Source organism: Anopheles coluzzii, chromosome 3 (assembly GCF_943734685.1).
Source record: "Anopheles coluzzii chromosome 3, AcolN3, whole genome shotgun sequence".
NCBI classification, from domain to species: domain Eukaryota; kingdom Metazoa; phylum Arthropoda; class Insecta; order Diptera; family Culicidae; genus Anopheles; species Anopheles coluzzii.
The window spans coordinates 46,851,876-46,875,917 of record NC_064671.1 but is presented as its reverse complement, the minus strand read 5'-3'; the positions used below and the strand labels follow the sequence as shown (position 1 = coordinate 46,875,917).

Genomic DNA, 24,042 nt, shown 5'->3' with positions numbered 1-24,042 from the left:
TTCCCCCGCTCCTGTCCTACTCAACCCAACCCAACTTTTTGATCCCATCCGATTGATTGCGGGCAACTGCGGGCAACCAAATGCGAATGCGAAGCATCGAAAATCCTGCACCAAATCCACCAACTCCACCTCTAACAAATATCAATTAACACTTGAAATTATTCAATTTTCCATTTGGCATTTGCTCGATAGCATGTGCGCACGTTAGGTGGGTGCGGTGTGTGTAGGAAGCAAAAAAAAAAAAGGTTTCGGCCGCTGTGATCTGGCCAACCACTTTTTTATCACGTTTGATGAAGCGCGCCCAAACTGTCCGAGAGAAGAAGGCGGTGGTGGTGCTGGTGGTGGTGATGCGCGTAGGAAATTGAAAATTACAACAACAACAAAAAAATGTTGATCATGCGGGAAAAGGGATCGAAAACGGAGTAGGCAGACGGTCAGATGCGGTCAATATTCTCTCCATACAGGCTCCATAGGTTCAACGCCCCCCGAGAGACTGCGCCATCTTGGTAGCGTTAGTCTTGATTTCTTGCCGTTTAATTTCTGCTTTGTTGGCAGAACATTTTTCGGAGGGATGGCGCACGGACCAACGTGCGATCCTTTTTCACATTTTTGTTTATTCTAGTAGCGGACATTAACCGAAAGAAATAGTTATTAGCTAATGATTCGAATCATGGCTGGTGAGGTGTAACCGATTGGATTGGAGGCAGAAAGCAGATTAACAATAACAGCAACAACAGCAGCATCTCCGTAGAATGCAGAAAGAAACTACGAGAACAAAAATACGGGAGGAGACCAGTGCCGCCTGAGCCATGGGTCTTCCAAAAACCGGTGGTGGCACTGCTGTCAGAGGCGTACTCCGGGCTCCATTACGCGCTAAATTGGCACCCAGAATTTCTTCAGTGAGCTCAGCAAGAACAGTCAACAGCCGCTGGCCCGCGGCTAAGTTGTAACCGTTCCTAAGCAGATCCTAGACGATCGCTCGCCGCACTCTCATCGTCCAAATTTAATGAGTTTCACTGAGGTGTCGTTGCCGGTGTTATCTGCTATATTACAACATTAAGCCACAAACAGTGCCGCCCTTGGGCGAGTCACTGTTTTAAATTGACGATGATAATGTTCTGATTATAGCATTAAGCTTTGCAAGCGATTGCAACTACCCATTGGCCGTGGCAAGGATTCAATTTAATCAGCGCCTTAGGGCTGGCAGGGAAATAGATATTACAAATAATGTGCGCGTGTGTGTGTTGTGCTCATTAGAAAAGCTACCAAGTAAATTGATTTCGCTGGGCTTCTACGAATATCCAATTCTACCAATGCTTCAATCTTGTCTAAAGTAACTTAAGCTGTACGATCTTCCAGAAACGTTCACTACAAAACCTACCTTCCGATCAGTTAACCGTCATCAACCGGGTCATTGATGACAGTTTAAGATCGCGCACATCCGTCCCAGTCATTAATTACGTCTATCTGCAGCAGCCATTGTTTCGCGCTTGCTTGTGTGGCGTTACCTTTTAGGGCTCAGTTTGAATAGCCGCTCTTTCACTCATTTTCCAATAGTTTTCTGACCCAGTTCGCTCGCCTTGGAAAAGCCGAAGCATTTCCAGATGGCGCGTGTGCCTGTGTGTGTGAGAGAGAGAGAGCACTTGCGTGGAAAAGATAGATAGGACCAGAAGCTAGGCGTACCGATTTGCCATACCACAGTGCCTTACGGGAGTGTTTTGGATTTGCGGTGGAGTGAACCGGTTTATCTGCTTTCTTCGAAAAGTGTGTTTGCTGACCGGTTTTCGCCAGCGTAATGCGAGATACAAACTTCCACCAACTCCGTACGTTGCAGTCGGCCACTTCCGAAACGGAAAACCCTAACAAAAGCCGACCCGCGATGCACCATTCGCAGGCTCCGTAGGTTTAACGATGTACGGCGAGATTGTTTGTGTAAATAGGCTTTGGCGTCGGGTGTGACTGGCAGTGGTGGCAGCAGCACTATGACATTTGGCTTTTGCTACCCATGCCACCCGTCCCAAAGCCGTCCCCGTCGAGAACGTGCAACGGCCTACATAATTTCACCGCGCTGGGAATTCCGCACCACAAACCAGTGGGACGTGGCCCGTGCATCTTCGAGAATTAAGGGCAACAACACACGGGGATGGGGTTTTTACCGACGTTAGATAAAACACATTGCTGTGGCCCTGCTCCGGGGCCCGGGTAAACCAGGTAGCACAGCGTAACACTCTTACGTAGCAGCAGCAGCAGCAGAAAAGCGGTGACGGTCGAATTCGACGACGTCGGGAGAAAAGAACAGTTATTCTTTCTCCCGTCACTTGTCTCGGATGGCGTGCAGTGTGCCCGCACCGCCATACTGGTTCTATACCGTCCGTATGCTGCAAACACGGACCCCACTTACAACCACGGCAGAAGATCGAGCAATTGGATTGTGTATGAGCGTCGTTTGATCAATCAAACGAATCGACCGGTTCTCCCACGGTAGCACGAGGAGTCGAAATTGTAGTAGTAGAGGCAATAGTAATAGTAGTAGTAATGGTCATAGAAATGCTGGCTGACTTTGGTGTCGTTTAGAGCTGTTTGGTACGAGCTGCAAACCGGAACGAATCGGCTAATGGTATGACGTTGTTTGCAAAGGCAGAGGAGTCAGATCTTCCTTGGAGGAACGAACGATCGTTAAGCTAATGGCACAGTTTCTGGACGATGAACATATGCAACATGTGGCTGGACCGTTTTAGCCCTTCGAAAGATATTTTGCTTGATTAACATTCTTTTTACCAAAACGAAATCTGGACGATTTGTATAAGAATGATTGAAAATAACTTTATTCTCGACCTAGCTAGGTTGGAAGTAAATGTAGAAACCATCGCAATTAAAGTGTGTTAAGCTACTCAAAACAGCACGTTATTTCAATATAAAAGCTTGAAATATCGCTCTCAATAAATTGAAAAGGCGGTACACATTGCGATACGATTCAAATTAAATGTTCTGCAGGCATGAACAATTCCATCATCGTTATTAATATGCTTCCAATTATACAAAGGGGTAGGCATGTGTAAAATGAACGAGAATCGCACCGTTCGAACAGTTCGGTAAAGTGCACGAACGAACGAGGTTCTCAACAAAAAGAACGACCAGGACTTTTGGAAGAAACTGACTACACCGAACGCGTTCGAACGTTCCGTTCAGTGTTCGACGGCACCCATAAATGTGGTAATAAAACGTGCAAAATCATATTGCTTTCTCGCTCTTTCTCGCACCGTGCGAACGGGTCGTCAGAGATCAAAATGTACCCTGTTTGTGTTGAAATCGTACCCATACAACTCAATTCCTCGAACGCCGTCGAATTTGTCCAGCAGTGTTCGATACGTGTGCTGTTGGTGTGGAAATCGTATCTATACGACTGAATTCATCGAACGCGTTCGAACTGGTGTTCGATCTGTGTTCTGTTGGTGTGTAAATCGTACCTACACAACTGAATTCATCGAACGCGTTCGATCTGATCCGTTAGTGTTCGATCTGTGTTCTGTTGGTATGCAAATCGTACCTACACAACTGAATTCATCGAAAACGTTCGAACTAGTGTTCGATCTGTGTTCTGTTGGTGTATTAATCGTACCTACACAACTGAATTCATCGAACGCGTTCGAACTGGTGTTCGATCTGTGTTCTGTTGGCATGGAAATCGTACCTACACAACTGAATTCATCGAACGCGTTCGAACTGGTGTTCGATCTGTGTTCTGTTGGTGTATAAATCGTACCTACACAGCTGAATTCATCGAACGCGTTCGAACTGGTGTTCGATCTGTGTTCTGTTGGCATGGAAATCGTACCTACACAACTGAATTCATCGAACGCGTTCGAAGTGGTGTTCGATCTGTGTTCTGTTGGCATGGAAATTATACCTATACAATTCAATAGATCGAGCCCGTTCAAACGGATTAGTCATTGTTCGCGAATGAACTGAACTGAATTGATTGCGCTCATCATGTTGATCCGTATTTAAGTAGTTTTTTTTTTAAATAGAATCCTTAAGTGTGTATAAGGCATGGGGTACAATATATGTAGGAGACATTTTTGCTCGTATTAGTTTTTTACATGCTAGTTTTTGGTCGGTTTTGCGAAGGATTGTGTTGACCAGACAGCCGAGTGTTTAATGTTTTTAAATGATTGGTTTCAACCGCAGAATGAGTACTTCTTTGGCTACAGTATGCGTCTATGGTGGGTAAATGAAAAAGATAACGAGCGTTCTTTGTGAATAAAAACCTCATGAAACAAAGAACGAAAGAATCGTCGTTCGCGTTCTGTTCTTTTTGGTGAGCGAACTAGTTCGTTCGCGTTCGGTGAAAAGAATCGTTTTGCCCATGCCTACAAAGGGGCAATAAAGTTCCACTATCATAACGTTCGGAGAACTCCATAGTGCCGAAGCCATTTTAACAATAACTCTCAATTGTGTTAAATCACATATCTACTGCAAAGTTATGTGAAGGAAAAACGAAAACGATTTTTTAGTCTTAACCCATCTGCTGGTACGGGTGCGTAGTGTAGCGTCTTACACAGCTCATCATCCGTAACGACCGGCCTTGAATTGATCTTTTCCTACGGTCCGAATGCTCAATGCTCAGTGAATTCCTTCGCGCGCTCGTGTTCATTGAATATATATTTGCCACAATATTGGTGCGACACGACACTGTTTGGCCACAAGGGATTGAAAAAAGGTAAAATGTAGCCGATGCTGAGTTAAAACGAGTCGTTCAACTCTGAGGTGCGAAGAGGCGATAGTGATCGTTTACTAGCCGTGTTACACTGCGTATGAAAAATGTAACCCGTAGCCGGAGTTTTGCTGCGGTTGTGTGTTTGATTACTGCTGCAACCGTGATCAACACTGCAACCGGAGCCGAGGAACAAGTACTAACTAAAGGTAAGGGATTTTCTTGTTTACAATCTTTGATTTAAGATCACGCACTGTGCTGCAATTCTAGACGCACATGTATGAATATGCTTCGTCGTGGGTGTAGGTATATGATTGCCTGTTAAAAGGTACATTTTTGAAACAATATAATCTGTTCTTTACTAAAACTGTACAAAACTATAATGTAAATAAACAACAAATTCGACAGTTGGAGAGCGATTAGAGTGAAGCAAAGAACAAATGTTCATTTAAAAAGGATGAGCTTCACTTGAGTTTCGTTCTTGTATTTAAAGAATGTAGTATCGATTTTTATTCGCATCTGGTCACAAGGGATCGGTTTCCGTCCACGCTTTATCCGCATACCATACGCAACGATCGAAGAGGAAACAAAAGAGAGATTTTCGCGTTTTCAATACAACTCTTTCCTTCACGCACGCGTCGTCCAATAAAATTCCAATTTAGCATACATACACACATGCTCACATGCACCACATTTCAGAAGTCCACTGACTGCATCTTGTTAATTCCGTGGTCAGAGTATCTCGATACAGTCGCACGGTGAACAGGGCGCTAATTACGAAAACGTGTGGCCCGCTCCATTCGTTTACTCACGCAAACCGAAAGCAGCAAACAAGACAGAAATATAGTTATAAAAATACAACAACACACTACATGGAACTTAACTCAAAAGATGCTACATGCACGTTTGGTAAGCGATACGCACGGTGACGATGGTCGCATGCGCGATATAAGTGTGTGCAAGGGTTTTGAAGAGGAGCTTTGTTGGGTATGCGACGGTCTGCGTTCGTGGGACGGTGGGTTTTCATTTTCAAGTGCAAGGTTGCACTCTCCTGTCTTCTTTCTGCTGACCGGAAACGCATCGGTAATTGCAATTGCAGCCGCAGTCAAGCAATTACTATTGAGAATGCATAAAACGCCGTATGGAATGTCGTCAATGAATTGGCGAGGATTCGCTTTCGTTTTGACATGAAAAATGGTCGTTATCAGTTTATTAATATAGGCGATTTATGTTTGAGCCTATGGTACTTTTGTATTCTAGCAATGCACACACAACATCATGCTTATACTAATTCCATTTAGCTCATTGTACTTACCGTTCGAAACAGAAGAATTATCCACACCACTAGTGGCAAAAATATTTTCATTTTTGCTGCAAAGAAAAAGAGATAAGAAAACCAAATTAATATTGTTTGGAAAGTAATGAATGTGGTGCTGTATTATTTCAATATTAACACAAAGTCACGATCAAACAGTGAATAGTTAGTGCGCTTGTCGTATGCCTTGTATTTGCTTGATGATTTGAGCTGCATGTTTACAGTTATTCCCGTACGCCCGCCGTCATTGCGAAAAGGTAAATGTTTAGCCTGTGAAGATGAGAGCGTACTACACCAAAACTAGCGCTTGGGATGTTGGGTAGGGTTCACCAGCTATTTCTCTCTTCCGGGCTGCGAGACGCTTAGGTGTAAAGTGGCATGCGTGACTAACCCATTACTGGGAGCGTTCCAGACTGCAGCGAAAGACAGCACGAGCACGAGGCCACCGTTGTCGCGCCACTGCCTATTTCCTTCCCAGCTTCCATACCACCACTCCCCTTCTGGAGGACACAGTCTTTTGTGTGGTGGTTTCTTTGCGCCTGTTCGAAGAGGTCACAAAGCGGTTGATGATAGTTTGTGACGATCGTGTTTCCCGTTTGAGCTGCTACCCTACAGCACAAATGGGCTCCTCAGGAGCAAGAACTTTGTGGTGTAAACTTTTCCCCTTGAATCTCCGGCAACGGCAGCAGCGTTGCAATATCTCTTTTCCCTGCCAGCATTGCCCTTTGCACACCGTTACTCATTCACTTCGCTGAGCCGTCCGGTCGCATGCGAGATGCGTCGACGGTGCTATCTTACGCTAGAAATCGGTTCAATTTTGCATAATAATAGCTTCGCTGGGTGCCAAAACACCGGCACAAGTGAGGTTGTTACGCAATGGCCAGCCATTGCTTGACAGATCCGTGCCACAGCATGGCCATGAGATGCGCCGGTTTGATGCATTGTCCGGTGTTCAGTGAAACCGTTAAGGTGTGTCGCAAGCAAAAGCTGGTGCTGCTGCTGTGGCTGTTGCGGCTGCTGCGACTGCTCCTGATATGGCACCTTGCCCACAGGCAAACTGTTTCCAAATGTTTGACCACACACGCGGACATCTTTCGCAACGGATAATTGCAAAACAATCAACGCGAGTGAAGGCGCACGTTGGCCCAGTGTGTTATTGTTGTACGAACATCACTACGAATGCACTGTTTTGTATCAGGATGTAGGTGATCAACCAATCGTTGGAACAAGGTGAAAAGGGTATAGCAGCAAACACAAAACTTAGCTTGACAAACACTGATTTACCTTATCTCGATGGCCGCCTCTAATGGCGATGGTACCAATCCAAACGGATACTGTCTCAATATCGGAGTGTCGAGCATCGGGCAGTGTTATAAAAGTGTATCTACTTTACATATTTACTGTTTCCGAACGTATCGCTCTCGATCAAGGCGTACTGCACACAATTTCACGTGCGAGAATGTAAAGCGCCATTGGGAAAAAAATGCAGTTTACACACGTTCGTTCACCTTTTTGCATCTTCGGAGGATGTCTGTCGACGGTGTAACAGTGTGCACTAAACAAAAAAAAACACACACACACTCACACAGACGACGAGATTGTAATAGTACGATCGTAATGATGTATGTAAAATACAAATTTGCCTCACATGGAGTCGCTGGAGAGCTGACCCGTACCTAAGAAACCGAGCAAGCCTGCAAAGCGAACGTGCGGCTGAACCAATAACCGGCCAACCATTCTCCAATGGGGCTCGAGCGGGCCGGTCTCGGCCCATCCGGCGTGTTTATCTTTTTATAACTTCTTGAGCGTTCCAAAGAGGACCATCCAGAACGAACCGGCCATCGTACGCGGGATGAGAGAGTGGACTATCAATATTTATGATTGCAGAAACAATGAATTCCCTCCGCTTGTTAGCACAGAAATCGATCACTGATTTATGACTGTGACTGGCGTGGTCCCGTGGCGGTAAGCATATAATCTGTGTGGAATCTGATGCGATCCCTCTTCTGCGATCGATGCGGAATCGTTCGGAACATCTTAACGCCATACAAACGATGGACTTGGGGCATTGGTGCGCCTCAAACTATTATCAAAAGCTTAGCCGCCCGTGCGTATCCGTACGATCGCAGAAGACACGCGGGATCAAATCCGCAAGCAAGCACACGATAACTATTCGATAAGATAAAGAGTGCAAGGTACAGGATAATAATCATATTAGCATACAATCTAAGCAGCCCGCACGCACGCTTTCTAGACGATCGTTACAGATCGGCGTCCGACCGGCCAAAGGTATGGTGTGAATAAACATAGAAAGGACAAGGCATGATTTATGAGTGCTTTCCTTAATTACACTCGTCTAGGAATCGATGCCGAGAAGCTGACCGTGCATGGCAACAAGAGAGTGCATTGCCAATAATCAGAGTGTTGCATTCCATTTGCGGCGCAAAGGCTGTAGGCGCACATCAATTGCTTGGACAACGCATCATCTATAACAGAACAGCGGTAAACATTTGGTAGAAGATTTATTGAAGAGCAAGCACCCCGCCGTTGAACGGTATGGGAAAATGAGCTGGGCGGGTGGAACAATGTGAGCAACCTAGAAAAAGCCACCCCGGAGACCACGAGCAGCATAAAAGGAAAAGGGCTTTGCCGTCAGGTGAAGGGCAAGTACAATGGCCCATGTATGGAATTGCTCCCGATGGCTAAGGTCGATCGGACTCCGGGGGACCGACCCGGACAGTGTTCGCGCACAGCTCATCTCACCGGTCCGGTGGTCCGGTGATGGAATTAAATTAAGCGGGTAAAATTCATTCCCAACCAAAACCGATCGCATCGTGTAAATTTCCACCACAATTTATTACGCCCGGAACGGTGGTGGCGAAGTACCAAAGTCAACCGGACGGAGCGTAACAGAGATGAAGGGTTAAATTCAATTCCAGATCGAAACGGATTAATCGCGGTAAACGGGGATCGGTAGTGAGTGCAAGGGAGTGGACGAAGCTAGAAGTCTAAAATACACACACACACAGCACAGCTTCCATGTACCAATATTTAGTATTTGTGTAGGATTTGGCTACCACTCAAGAAGGCATACCCAATGCTAACCGAAGTAAAAAAGCAACCCGAAGAAAGCCAGTTCATTAAAAGGGTAGTGTCATTTTTGCGGTACGAAGCGTTCTCCATAAATTTCGCTACCCAGCCAAGAAGTACACGGCGTCGCATCTGTTGTTGAGAAAATGAACGAAAATCCCAGCGCTCGAGCTGAAGCCGAACAGAATCGAGCAATAGCACATGGGCACACAATTAACGTGCTCTCCATTTCACCACGCGCTGTTTAAGCTTGCGTCGCCTCTCGTAGGCGTTGATAAAAAGGACCATAATTCATTAAATGTGATTTTGCGTTTTTGTTGCTCTTTTGCTCCCTAGCTTGCACTAGCCAAGGCAGGAACGGATTTTACTTGGCGTGAGAAATGGTACAGCAACGTGGCAAGACGTAACGTTTCTTTTATTACGCGAGATTGGGAATGTTTTTCTGATAGCACAAGTTACTGTAGCCCCAAGAGGTGCAGCCTCGTTTAGATGCTTTTAGCAGACGTTGCTCGAGCAATTTTCCTTGTGGTGGTATCTGGTCTATTAAAGCGGGCAAGCGATTCAGAGAATAGAAGCTAGACGGAGCAAAGTGCCAAGGAGAACACTCTATATGTCGGGTGGAGAAGCGATGCAGAGACGACAGAAAACTAGAGTTTTCAATAAGCGAAGCATGACCGTTCATTAAGCCAGCGTAAAAGAAATTTAATTTATTGGTTGACAATGAACAAGTGGACAAGTTACAAATAAGACTCGTTTAATCACTTAACCACAAACTATGCAAAAGCAGCATAAACACCGATCGATCGTTTCAATTGTAATAGCAAAACATTCTTAACTTAGCGGTAAATAAACATATATTTTCTTACTAAAACACCTCAAACGAACGATATCCTTCGACGAGTTTTCAACAACGACAATCGGAATGTCTATGATCGGGAGCAAACAGAAGAAGCATCTTCTCGAAGCACCGGTCCATTAATCCATAATGAAAGAATGTTAATTGCCCAAGAATGCGATGCAACGTGGTGTGTTGAATGATTGAATTATTTCGATACATTTGATACACATAAATAACGCCTCCATCAGCCACCTTCCTTCATGCATCATTCGACGGTGGGCACACGCTTGGTCGGTTGTTTCCTGTTTGTCACTGCATAAAAATACCACCAGCAGCAGCATGTGGACACATTTTCCGATGCAACCATGCTTACAATTTTATGCCATGTTAATCACACACGCCAACAAGAACTCGACGAACAACCATACCGGGGCGACCTGCAGTCCTTGTGGATGCGGGATTGCTTTCATAAATAAGCTTTTATTGTTTTTTGTTATTTCATTTGTATATTATTATTCAGCGAGAGATGCGCTGCTGTGCCAGCCAGTACCGTCATCGGTAACATCAGAAATGGCATTATTCTACGGCGTTTCCGAATGGAATGCGGTGCCATTCCTTTTGAAAGGGTAGCGCATAAGATCGATGTTGAAACGCGTGGACCAGTGTTTGAATGTATGCTTCGTTATGAGCGCTGGAACGTGTTTCGCCTTTTGTGGCAGTGGGTACAACATTGGCGATGGATGTGTTTTTCACTCATCCGACGATGGAATCGTGTCCACGTTATGTATGGACATGTACGTGATTGAACTTTCAGTGCCGTGCCCGCGTGCTCGCTATCAATTAGCGATAAGCTTTATTTTTTGCTTTTGATTTTGACAGCCCTTTTGTGCCATTTGTTTAACTGCGATAACAACGGCTTCGTTTTATTTCCATTAGCATTTGCAAACATGATGAGATACTAAATTATGACGCCAAATTAGTAATCCGCACACCGAAGACGATACATGGCAGGCAGATTAAAGATCACTAACCCCGCGCTCACAGAGGCGAGTGAACTTGAAGAAGCCACCAACCATGTCGCTAAGCCCATCTACATGATCAAGAATTCTAATGAAATCTCTTAACAAACGAAAGCTCTCCTCTCTCCGCTTATTTTATGGAAATCTGCTTGACAAACATCCTCCCCCTCCCGGTCTAGAAAACGAACAAGAATAGAGAAACGACCATACATAGGAGAGGGGAAAAAACTGTAAAGAAACCAACATATCAAAGGCTGTTTCCTCCAGCTTCAGGTGTTTCAATGCCGGGGAGGTCCGGATCGCTGACGACGGCTGACGATGGCCAATGTTCGCTGTCTTACATACTCGTGACAGAAATAAAATTGCAATAAAAAGTTGAACTTTTTTCCGTACCCCCCTTCCCTTTGCTGCACAGCTGTTTCGTTCCCTTGTGTTTGCGAGGTGCAAAGAAAGAGAGAGAGAGATCTTCCGAGATCTCTGATTTTGCTAGTGTTCTGTGTCGAGTTTATCGTATTGCTTTTCCATCAGCAGCAGGCGCAGCAGTCATTGTGCCGAAGACGAACAAATCGTACGCCTGTAGTTTCGTTGGCAATAGGGCAAATGAAGGCATGCCGAACCAATGAATCGAACCGACGATCTACATACACACACATAAGGTCGTGCGATATCTCTAGTGTGTCGGTGCCAATTAACAACCAATTCACTTGATTTGTTAATAAAAAAGAAATAATCGTTCTTTTGCGAGTTCGTGAACCGTTGGCGTTCTTTTGTCTCGATGGAGCTGCTATTTACGTTGGATTAATTTGAGTTAATCTGTTCCATTGAATTGTAAATGCCTTCGGCATAATTTATTACGATTGAGTAAGGGAGCTTATGTCTCCTGTTTTTCGTTCCTCATTTTTATTACTTGTGCGAGTTCAAGATGATGAGGTGTTCGCGATCGATAAAAGATCGTTTCATAAAGAGCTCTTACTAAAATGTGTATTAACAAACATGGAAGACTTCATGAGTCTTCTCTCCATTTTGCATAGAATGATTTATGCTACCCCGACCAATAAACGATCAAGATAAGCGATACACCTGGCAGTCGTAAAACCGGGAATGGCTCTGTTATGCGTATGTTTTGTACGGGAGATCGTCGTAACTGATCGTAAAACTACCTAACATAACATGATTGCCTTTCGAATTCTGGTAGCGTCTCGGGAATGATTCGTTACAAAATCTTTGGGTCACTCCACAAATCATTAAATATACTGCTGTTTTCAGAAAGGAATGTCGCATTAATCATGTATAAATCACTCTCGCAGGGTTGAATTGCAATTCACCTCGCAGCCCAAAGCCAAAACCGGTTGGTGATAAATATCCGATCGTTTGACACCCTCACCTTTGTTGCGAGCAAAGCCAGCGGGGAAAGACCATCATCCAAGGGCAAAGAAAAGGCGTTATGTACATTCTTTCGTCCCCTGTTTGCTTATCCTTTTTCGAAGCTGAACGTTACGCTCGACGTCGCCAGTTCTATGTTTTCTAGGCGGCAATGGCCCAAACCGAACACCATTTAACGAACCGTCCTGTGGCGAGGATCACATTTCTGATCGCACGGACGGGGTGTAACTCGGACTGGTACGTGGTGGTTCTGGTGGTGGTGCTAAAGTACCTGTTGTGAGCAGTTGGTGCTACTGTGACCGTGGGTGTTTGCACCGTAGGATGGTAGCCGAAGGAAATGAGTAAAATAAATCACATCCCATTTCACGGGTCCTAAAATTGGATCATATTTCATCAGTCACCCTTGGTGAGACTCTCTACCAACCCTTGCAACGGCGCGTATCATATGAGGAAGTGTGGCAGCACTGAATGAGGTGTGAAAAGATGTCCTCCTTTCTGTCCTGTGCGCCAGGGAACGTCCAAGGAGCGTGTTTGTTTGCTGGATCCGGATCAGGAACGGAAAGGTGTATAGAGCAAGGCACAGGTAAGCTCTAAGGCGTGCGCTAATGATCCACTGGTTGAGTGGGTGATAAGTGCAGCAATGATTCACGGTCGATTGACTTCGAATGTATAGTGATGGTGACCTTCACAACACAAGAGTGGGCGTTCTGAACGATGGAGGTGCGGGAGGCTATGCACCACCATTGCTGTGCGAACAGCCTTCCAAGTTGTTTGATCAGGAAGTCAAAGACCAGACTGATCTGTTGACTGTCTAGCGAAGACTTGTCGGCTTTGCTGCGAAATACTACAGGAAAAGATTTTCATAACCGACCGGACAGAAATAAAGCACAACAAACAAGGAAGATTCATAATGGTAGATTCAACAAAATCCTCGGCACCGACGTATCGGCAAACAGCTTTTCGCAACCGAGCTGATTATTGACTGTTGTGAGCAGCGCGGTGCTATCGACACAGACCCACACACACAGGCGACATTCAAACAGATGTACTCGTGCGCGCAGAACCGAGCAGCTTACGTTCCAGATAATTGATAGCCAAGGACGCGCGATGAAGCTGCCATACGGACGGCGTGTCACGTTGTCTGGAGGGAGTTTTGTCTTTACCTCTTCATTAATTCTACTCTCGTCGGATTTCGCGCACAAGCACGGTTTTGTCTCCCCTAAGCCATTATCATTAGCCGCGCGCGTGTAGACAGCTCTATCAATGGTACGCACAGTGTCCACCGTTCCACGTGATTCCGTGTGAGGATTCCGACCACCATCCGCTCCTGCAGGTCCAGTCGCCGGAATCGATGGAATGTTGCACCATTGTGCTTGTGTGGATGTGAGTCGAAACGACTGTCTAGCTACGTTAATCGGGATCGATGTCATGTTTCTGGTAGAACCGAGCGCCTTATAGAGTTATACGCTAGCCATTTGACGGCACACCGGGGAGACGTCATAAAAATTCTACGCTCTCCCGCTGTCCATTGGGATAGAGTGTGTAGAAAAGATCCATCGATCGCCCGTGGTTATATGAAGAGATTCCTGTTCTGACTACTTTGCTCAAAGCATTAGTGTCCCCTACGAGGTAGCAATCTAACAGTAGTCCAAACTAGTGCGGGACAAAAAGATGACAGATTAATTTACCGTCCAGGGCGTCGGATTTTACCTCAATGGCGTTAGCCGCTTCAATCGCAACCATCGATTCGGTCGGCTGCGAAGGGATCAATCTTGCTTATAAAGAACTGTTTGCTTGCACTCAACTAGCGTTCCTGATCGCTCTTACACAGCTTTGATGCTTTCGATGTTGGGTTTCGACCGCGCAGACAGCAGTCCACTACTGAAAGGCCTCCGAACAGCCTTGATGCTTATCAATCTTCTACCCGACAATTCCTTGTATTTTGTCCATGGAAAACCTGAATACGAATGTTATAGAGCTGTGCCGAGCTGTCAAACATATACGCCAGCCTTCAAGTAGTATATTTCATCCCTCCGCCGACCACGACCGCTCCTTCCCTTCCTCACAGCCCAAATGGTGGCCGATATACAGACGACAAAGTTCATGATTTCTGTGAAACGGGAGTTTTGAGGTCGAAGAATGAAAAGTCAACCATTTTTTTAACACGATCCCGTTACAGATTGTGTATTCTTTTCACCTCTTTTCTTCTGCCTCTGGAGCTATTGTTTCGTTATTTATTGCCATTGCTGTCTGGGTTAGTGACTCTAATATGTTTTTTTTTGTTAGTAATTTGGTCTGCTCTCTTCAGCTCTCGGTCCGACGGTCAGGTTTTTGGATATCTGATTTCGAAGATTTGTAACTGCTCGCATGATTTCATGTACAAATCACGGTTGATCTTTTAAAAAACACAGTTACATTACACCTTATTTATCTTGCAGATGATCTTGCTTTACAAACTTATTTTATCATTAATTTAAACAAGATTACACTGTCTTATATTATTCAATTTCATTAAATTACATTACATTACATTTATCATTTATTTCTTATTGTACAAAGCTTTAGTTCCATTTCAAAAATAAATGTCTCCAACATAAGTATCAAATGCATAAAACAGGTGGAACAAAATCACACCAGTTCGATGAACTTTAGAGCGAGAATGAGATTTTCATGGATTCTGCAGTTGGAAACTGATGCATGAAGACAAGAAAAGAAGAAGCGTTTGATACGCTTCATAATGAACGTCTTAATCCAAGAGTCTCTACATCAAACGTGTCAAGAGAAGGTGCTCGTCAGTTTGAGACATTGTTTTTTGGGCGCAATGACAAAATTTGTTCATATACTGGAGTGTATGTGGTTCCCGCTTTGCTGCTAGACAAGAAGTACTGTTAAGGTAGCAACGCACTAGGCACCAGGCAAGTTCAGTGTCCCTTCTGGCGGGTAATTTTCCGCCTCTCGATTCTCGTTGCGATCGATAAAAAAGTTTATCTCTTTTTTTTCGCTCTTCCTCCCTTTCATTCCGTGTTTGTATCTTTGTGTAGCGATTCTACCGTTCTTGTTCTTACATCGAGCTACGCCTAGGGTAAGCACACGCTGCCAGGGGAAGTAAGCCGGTCGAGAGTGAGTGAGTAGTTATGATTACACTTATTGCATCATATCTTCCGTTGCCATTCACCCTATCGCTGGCATGATCGCTCGTTCCACGGCAGCCCGTAATTCCAGTGCTGGCTGGGCTGCGTTGGACGGTTACACAACAACAATGCCGTTTCGTTTCGGTTCGCGCTGTATGCTACAAGATGCACCCGACTGATTCTAACACAACGTTCTTGCAGCCTTCCATTAGCGGGGTCCCCACACGGTCCTGCCGGAACCTTCATCATATCATCAGAAGGTAATCGATGCAACCCGATGAAGGAAGCCTCCCGGACACCCGATCGTCTCGTAGCTCCGTCCCGCTCCCAACCGCTCAGGTAAGAGGTCACTGTCCCGTGGGCACTTTGTCGTTAGTTCGTTATTTTTGTTTTCGTTCACTCCGCGCAATTGGCTCAGAGTGTCCCGCGCTCGGTGTCGTGATGCAACGGTCCCGCAACTACATCATTCTTGAGAGTAAAATGGGCAAAAGCAGTGCGCCCCCAAGGTTCTAGCGCTCAGCCCCAGGGCTCCCTTTTCCTTATCCCAAGATGTTCGTAAAGATGCTCCGAACCCGTTAATCCAACGGGGCGCTGCGGCTGCATGATGTATGGGAATCTCGGTGCCTCACGCCGGTCAATTGAACAACAGGCCAACCAGTGAGTGCACAATCCTGCTCGTGAACCTCATCATTCGCAGATTAGATCGGAGCAATAGCGTAGAGGAAAAAAAGGAGCTCAAAGAAATCCTAGAGCGAACGTCAAGGCGTTTGGATGAAGCCTAAACGTTACATTTCCGTGTGCTCGGACGCACGTAGTTCCTGCGGGAGTGGCGGGAACAGTTGTAATTTTCGTTTATCAAACGAACGAACTTGAGCTGCATCCTACGGAACAACGAGGAACCGGAAAAAGGGGTGCACGATGCGCGTTGGCTCGCTCAGTTCACGATCGCTGCGGGTTTTCATACGCCTCTCCAGCGATGATTGTCATTGGCAAGGATGAGTTGGAAGAAAGCGCCTTTTAGACACGTATTCTTCCAAGCGTCATGATCTTTCGCGAGCACGATGGAATCAATTTGTTACGAAATAGGTGTACGAGGGAGGGTCATTGGAGTGACTCCAATTTGGAGTCAGCAGAAGCAGCAGCAGGAAAGGACGCTGCCATGTAACGGTTCACCGGTGCGATGCCTCCCATCGGAAACAAGATCGTGAAACTGGACCATACTGGGTTGAGACTTGGGAAGATGTTACAGATACTGGGCGGTACGGATTGGTGTGAAGCGTAGTCGGCTGTGCGGCCTGAACCGACGGGCGTATGAGCATAAGACAATCCAAGAAGAGCATGGACACGATCGAAAGAAAACAACGCAGGAGCGAGGGCAATGAAAAGGAAATGACTAGCCACATTCTAGGCATTCGACATTGGCAGAGGCATTCGGGGTTGCCTCGAGAAGACAAACATGCTAAAGACCCTCGCGTGGACGGTTTGTTGGTGTGTATGCTTGTGTGTGTGTGTGTGCAACACAGGGCTCTTTTCTTGAGAACCAGGAAGCATACGATCGAGCCTAATGTGGAAGAAAAATGGATCCATCTTCACATAATGTTCCACTGGGGTGTTGTGCAGCACGGCACAACCTCACATGAAAGCTTGTGGTATAACTTAACCCTAGCTTGTAGAATTAGTCAACGATGATGATTCTTTTTGGCTGATGCAGTCACCAGTAGCTAGTCCGTTTGTCATTCACGAATGTCGAGTGTGCCTCTATCTTGATGATACCCTTCCGAGAGCATGGCTTTTAACCCGTGTGCCACAATGTACATCCTTGTGGAGGATAGGGAGATTAACTATTAAAATCCAAATAAATAAGAAACCTCACTATAGAAGATACACTTTTTGTATTAACAGCAACCTACGGAGCATCCTATGTAACCCATTTATTTCAAATGTTTCAATCCTTGCTACAGCGTAACAAAAAACGATGCGCTCTAGCATGGAGCAATGAGGAAGCGGCACCTCAGCGAATCCCCATGATGACCCGCGAGCAACATAATGATTACAATAAAACAACCATGACAAGATCGCTGCCACGGTGCCACCGCTTGGATTTGCTGAGATCGTGATTACAGACCCTGCTCGTCCCCGGTTCGGTCGACGAAGGACGAAACGGTTCCTTTTAGATGCCGCTGCCCACCTAGAATCGAGTGAACTAATTTATATAATTTTGCTTCGATTTGTCGGACGGTGTTTAATGCCCTCGATGCTCCCTTTTTTTTGTTCTGTTTTGTTTTCGTGGTCGCAGTGTTGTCGGCGAGAATGATTTTATTTCAATTTTTGTGCCTTCGCTGCATCCACCAGCAGACCAGCCGCCTTGGTTCCTGCTGCTCCGGTGTACTCTCCCTATAGGGCGACTATGCGCGATCGCTACCCCCCGATAGCGCAGGAAACCGTCCGAAGGCGCTGGCTTTGCATCAACACGCTTGCGCTTGATTGTACGGTGAAAAACGAGTTCCGCGGAATGCGTAGCGGAGCAACGCTCGACGACGGTTTTGTGGCGGCGGCAGTGCGAGGATGGCAGCGGATTTGTGTGCTAGATTTGTTCGGTTCGGTTTGTTCCCCTTCGTTCGTGCTATAGTTTAGCCGTACCATTTTCTAACGGGATCTGGAATGGGTTAGCATCGTCGGGTGTACATTGCTGGGCTGTGCTGCACCCGACGTCTTTCCCTGTCCCATTGTTTTGAAGCCACCCTTGGCACCCTTGATGCTCCAAATGCACTCTTTACATGCCGAAAGCCATTCGCCATGCGTCTAGATTATGGAGCAGACCTTGTTTTCACAATTAGCTTAAGATGAGGAGACAATCCGGTTCATTATGAAACACATCACTCCCGACCGTGCGGCAGTGACTGTTATGTTGAATGACTTAACTAGAATGCGATGATTTCGTAAGACATTTAGTGTAGGCTTGATTGGGATGTAGGTCTGCACTTGAGCAGGTTTTAGACATTTGACGGCTTTAACTTGAGCGTGTAGTTTAAACTGTCATTTAAGATGCTACAAATCACAGAAATGGGCTAGAATCGTACAAAATCGTCCTTCTTCTCTACTGAACACTGTGAACGTTAAAGAATAAACAAAACATGTACAAGCCTATTTCCGATTTACGCTTGTGCTCGATTTGCTATACACATTTATGTTTCGATGTTGCGACCTGTGCGATGTTAAATGATTGAACGATTTCACTCTGAACGAACGAGCGCGCCCCTCGCATGCGTCCTAATAACATGCATACAATTTATGTATCGATTATTTGCACTGTCATGATAGCATGTACCAAACGTGAGGTCTTCCGTACCATCGCACCCGACCGCACCGATCGGGGTGGGTACAGCGGCATAACATTGGATCCCTTTTACGCGACAAGCATGTTACACACGGCAAGTCAACATATTAACAAGAAATGCGACAATGAAAGGTTAATGCAAATTTATTAAAACCACTACATGGCCCCAGCAAGCAGAACGGAAGAAAAGGAACAACTGGAACAGACAGTGGCAGTTGGGGCAGCACGCGCCCAACGCCCCTGGTGCTCGCATTGATATGACCATTTTTGTTCACAAGTTGTTTTTTTTTGCATCTTAGCTGCATACCCACTGCACTGTACGCTTCAAACAAACAAAAACATACAGCTACACTTGAAAGAAAACGGTCTGAAAACGAAGAAAAATGAAACACAAAATCGACACTAATTGTCTCGGCTACATCGGCAGCAGGTGAAACAGGATCAGGTCGTACAAAAACTAAAAAAAAGGAAAGAAAATCTCGACACCAGAATGCGCTTCGCACGGAAACACTTGACTGACTGCACGGGGCACCCGGGCACTGGGTGCTGAAAACCCACCAGGAGGGTGCGCATTTCCGTTGCGGAGCGACTAAAGCACCGAGCACGGCTCGGAACCATGCAATAATACGCTGACACTGTTCTTGTCATTTGATGCTGTCCCACACGCTTACACATCTCTCGATGCCGTACAGCATGTGCGCATCGCAAAGGGGTACAAGAAATTGGCTTGTTTTAAAATCGTTTTAATTACGCCCGTAAATCAGTAACAGGGGCAGTAATTATTCCCGACCCACCGCGCGATGTTTGGAAGACATTTTAGCATCGCTGGGTGCAAATCGGACCCGGGGTAGACCGGCGCGCTTCATTGCAAAAACAATAATAACTTACATGAAGGATGAAACGCGCGCGCGCCTAACGAACATCAAGCTTAAATCATCAACCACCAAATGCCTTTCAATCAGAGTGTTGTTGCTCCATTGGCTGCAGCATCAAGCCAAGCCAACTTTCACATTCCACATGCACTGCATCCCGGCCCGAGGATACACCAAATCCGACCCCATTACGGGCGCAGAACGGGTTTGTGCGGGCCGGGTAAGAATATGAAAAGTAACTGCAGTTGTTGCGGGATCCACCGTCCGTGATGGAATCTAACATGGCAAAACTAGATTCCTTACAGTATCGAGAACATCTCCTTCCAACAACGTCGATCGTCACCCCAGGGAACGTGCACAGGAAGCGAGATGGGTGGAATGAAGGAGAGAGAGCCGTACCATTAGAGAGTGTCCTGCAGGACTGGTCCGAAGAACAGTTAGATGGCGCGTAGAAAATATGAATGCTAATTTTCCTACAATCACTCCCCCCTCCTCTTGCAGCAATCGGCCTGTACCGGCAGCTTGCGGGAAAATTTCCCTCTGATTACGCCACCCGACGCAGCGTAGCGACGCAGGGTAAACGGCACGACCCGGCTGTGGCTGTGATAATGGCTTAAGGATACGGGAAGGTCGTTCATTTACCTTCCGCAGGCCGCACAGACGTGCCCGCCATCAGCCGCTCGATCATCGGTGGAGATTCATTTTTCCGCTAAAACCCGTTGGACGTGACGTGTTGTTCGAGCGCGATCGCGATCGCCTCGTCAGTCGCCCCGGTCTGCGTAAGAATGTGCGATAAGAGCGAACGCATCGTAGGATTGTGTGGCAAAACGAAGAGAAAGAGTTGTACAGCAGCAGCAGCAGCAGTAACCTCAGAGCATCGCTCATCCATCTCGTATCATCAGGCTCATGTTTAATGTATAGCCAAACATATGTTTATTCATATTGGATCAGAACAATCTCTATCAGGCGCTGGGGTTTGATCCACACACACACATTGGATGTACCGTCGAAGATCTAGGATCGCATCCCGTCTGGCAGTGCAGCGGTCTATTAAAATTATATGTGTTTATAAATATTTGCTTCCCCCTTTCCAGATGCTCACCGTGTGCTCTTCCACCGCTGCGCCACTCCTCGCCGTAAAAAAAAACAGCGGCCAGTCGATGTAGAGGGTGCAGCAGAAACGGAGCTCGCCAGCATCAGCTACGAGATCTGCACGAGGTACAAGGTTGCGTAGCGAATGCCAAGCGCACGATGAGTATGTTGTTGTCTGCTTTGGTACTTTTATTTCGACCGACTGGTCCGTGATTGTTTTTCGCTCGCCAGCGCAAAGGTGCAGCCGGTGTTCATTTAGTTTGAGCTGCAGCTTCAAATTCCTGCACCACCGTGCCGCCGTCTCAACATTCAGTGGTCCATTTGGGGTTGCCAAAGGAAACATAGACGCCGAGGAAAACCGCCAAGCGCGCGCGCGTTTGCACCACTCCGTTCCGGGGCTTATCTCGCCGATGGATCTCTTATAAATAAATGATTTAAACGAAGCGAGAATTTCATTTTCCTTATCACTTAACAGAATCTCGTAAACTGTACGAACCGAAGGCACCGGAATCACAATTACGCCACGCCGGGAATGAGGCTGTATCCTAGCAGAAGCAAACACCGCGCTCTACCAACCATCGGTCTCCCGAAAAACAAAAACGAACTACTCAAAGGAGCCATTTCGCGGTGGTGGAGGGCCTTGCAGGGAAGAGGTAAAAGTGCAGCAACTACCGCTTTAAATACACTGCACGGGATGATTTAGTGTGACGTGAAGGGAATGTTGGTCGTGCGGCATGTTATGAGGTTGTTTGCATAGAACGTTTAAGTGGATGCAATCGTGTGCAGCCATTAATTAAAGCAATTTAGCACCTTCCTACCGTGGCAGGGCGTGCATGGCCCACCGTTACTGCTGTAGCCACTTAACGCTCCCAAACGCACACGGGATCCTACACAGAACGCGCATTCCTCCGCGCACGATGTTGGCGAAGGGTCAGTACACTTTTTGGAAGAGACTCGCTCCCTCTAAGAAGCTTTCTCTCTTATTAGCTTGTTAGCTTGGAAGCCTTATTGCAAGCACCATTATTATCGATTGGCCCTGTGCACATGCCAGACAAAATGATGTCCATAGCAATCTGGCACATCACAAACGATTATGTCCCGTAGGATGTGGGGAACTATAGAAAAAGCCACTCGGTTTTTTTTTCCATTCACACCTCTCTTTGCAATGGCTTCGAAGACACGCAAGTCATGTTCGTGCGTTTTCTGCATTTGAAGAACGTTTGATCAGCCAAACTAACATTTCAAACGGACCAAAAGTAAACAGACGGGCTGGGAAGGGTACAGCACGAGCAAGCAAACGGGGGAGAGTATGGCAATGCTGGAGAAAGAACCAGGTACACCCGCTTCGGGATTTTCTTGAAACAGGAAATTATCGATCTCGATGGCACTTAGCTCTTCATTGTCGAACGTAGGAGATGAATCAGTTTGGACGGGGCAAGGTTGGCAAGTTGTGACGCTATCCAAATGCCTACGGCGTGGAAGAGAGCCCGCAAAACCGCACGGGTGTGCCCGGATGCTCGTCGTAACACAATCGCGTACCTCGTCGCACCGAACGGTTGAAAAGCGGGGAAACAAAATAATCATGACAATTGTTTGTAATTTCTGTCCCTGCTGACGATAAAAGGAAAGACGATGAGGATGACGATGATGATGACATGCCGTGGACAGTTCCGAGAAGAGTGGTACGGCATAATTATCATGTTTCATGCCCGTAAGGTGTTGGAAGTGTGTTGTATGTCTTTTTAAAAGCATTGACGATTTGCTATCCACTGCTAAGCAGTTCCTTTGACTTTTCTGTGACTTTCTGTCGTATAATGCATTCAAATAAATCTCAGCTACTTTGCAGTGGTAAAAACGCACTGAAACCCTCTTCCTTCTATGTTTTTAAAGCCACCCGCCCGAATGAAGGGATGCCATAAATGGCTGCCGATTTAATGTACCTTTTCCCGCGGGGTCCAATGTTACCCAGTGATTAAAAACAGGAAATTACTCTATAGCGATTTCCGATTTGATGTACCACACGGCGTTTGCTTGATTGAGCTTACAGCGATTGTTTTTTCCTCTTTCGTTCGTAGCTTTACGACAACTGCGTGGAGGAAACAGGAAACACCTTCGCCCCATCGTACGCTTTTGTCTTTCTCTCATCTACATATCATGTGCCTGCGGGCGACGGCTTTTGAAGAAGACTCAAATTTCCGCAGCAATACACGCAGTCACTCGAGCGATCGGGCGATGGTTGACAACCGTCAAAACAGTCTCAGCGGAATAATTTGAGGTTGAATTCTATCGCTTGCCATGCGGTTGAGTTATTCAGCTGTATGTCGATGATCCGGGTGCGAATGCAAAAATGGGGACAAAAGTCGATAAACTCCATCCATCCATTCCGGGTGTCACCGAATTGTTCCTCCACCCGATTCCTGTAGGAATGAGGGCTTTGGCGGGATATCATGTATTCGATACTGGTACCGGACGATCATTTCACCACAGGCTTATCGATTGGATTACGAAACCCATTCCGAATTCCCGTATTATCCCGTTATTTTGCTATATTTTCCACCATATGCTGCAGTGTGTCGATGTGTTGCCCTTGTCCGAAAACATAAAAAAAAACAACAACAAGACGACGAATACGGCGCAAGACGTGACGCCAGTCAACGGGTGTATGCGTTCGTCACCACTTTGTGGACGTAGATTACGTAAACAGTGTGCGAGAGAGCGAGCGAGCGAGCGAACGTGCGGCCAAGTGAAGCGGCCAAGCAGCTTCTACACCACCCGGGACACTGTGTTAGTGTGCTGCCGTGTGCGGTTTGTCTTTTGGGCACACGCACACGGAACACTTAGTTCGCTTCTTGGGCGAACTCACAGGCACGGGCACGGTACAAACGGCCGCAGTTTGGCGGATGCGTCTATTTGAATGTTTAATTAAAGTTGCGAACGAATGCGCCACCACGCAGTGGGTGCGACGCAAAGACCTCAATGCCGCGGATGCAAGAAACCCGACGCAGATTTGCCAGTGGGTGTTGTTCAAAGTCACACATTGTTTGGTTAAAAGCCCAAAATCGGTGAAGTTTTGTTGCTTGTTTCATACGCGGTGAGAAAGCCGATCCCAGTACCGTGTAATTTATGCGATATGGTAATGCTGAAGATTGCTTTTCGAGTCTACAAACTGACGAAAAGGCGCACGAAGCAAAGATGTGGCACGATTCTGCGGAAGATACCGAAAAAACAAAACGCTCTAAGTGATGCAACTG

The 24,042-nt window shown here is 46.3% G+C and overlaps 1 protein-coding gene across 1 annotated transcript in view; it reads right to left on the bottom strand.

Annotated features, from left to right (window-relative positions):
* The window catches only part of LOC120959885 (uncharacterized), a 144,584-nt gene that overhangs the window by 90,942 nt on the left and 29,600 nt on the right, over positions 1-24,042 (bottom strand). Inside the window, exon 3 of the mRNA XM_049609528.1 lies at positions 6,030-6,085. Coding sequence (XP_049465485.1) covers positions 6,030-6,085 — 56 coding nt within the window. The remainder of the gene's footprint in view (positions 1-6,029; positions 6,086-24,042) is intronic.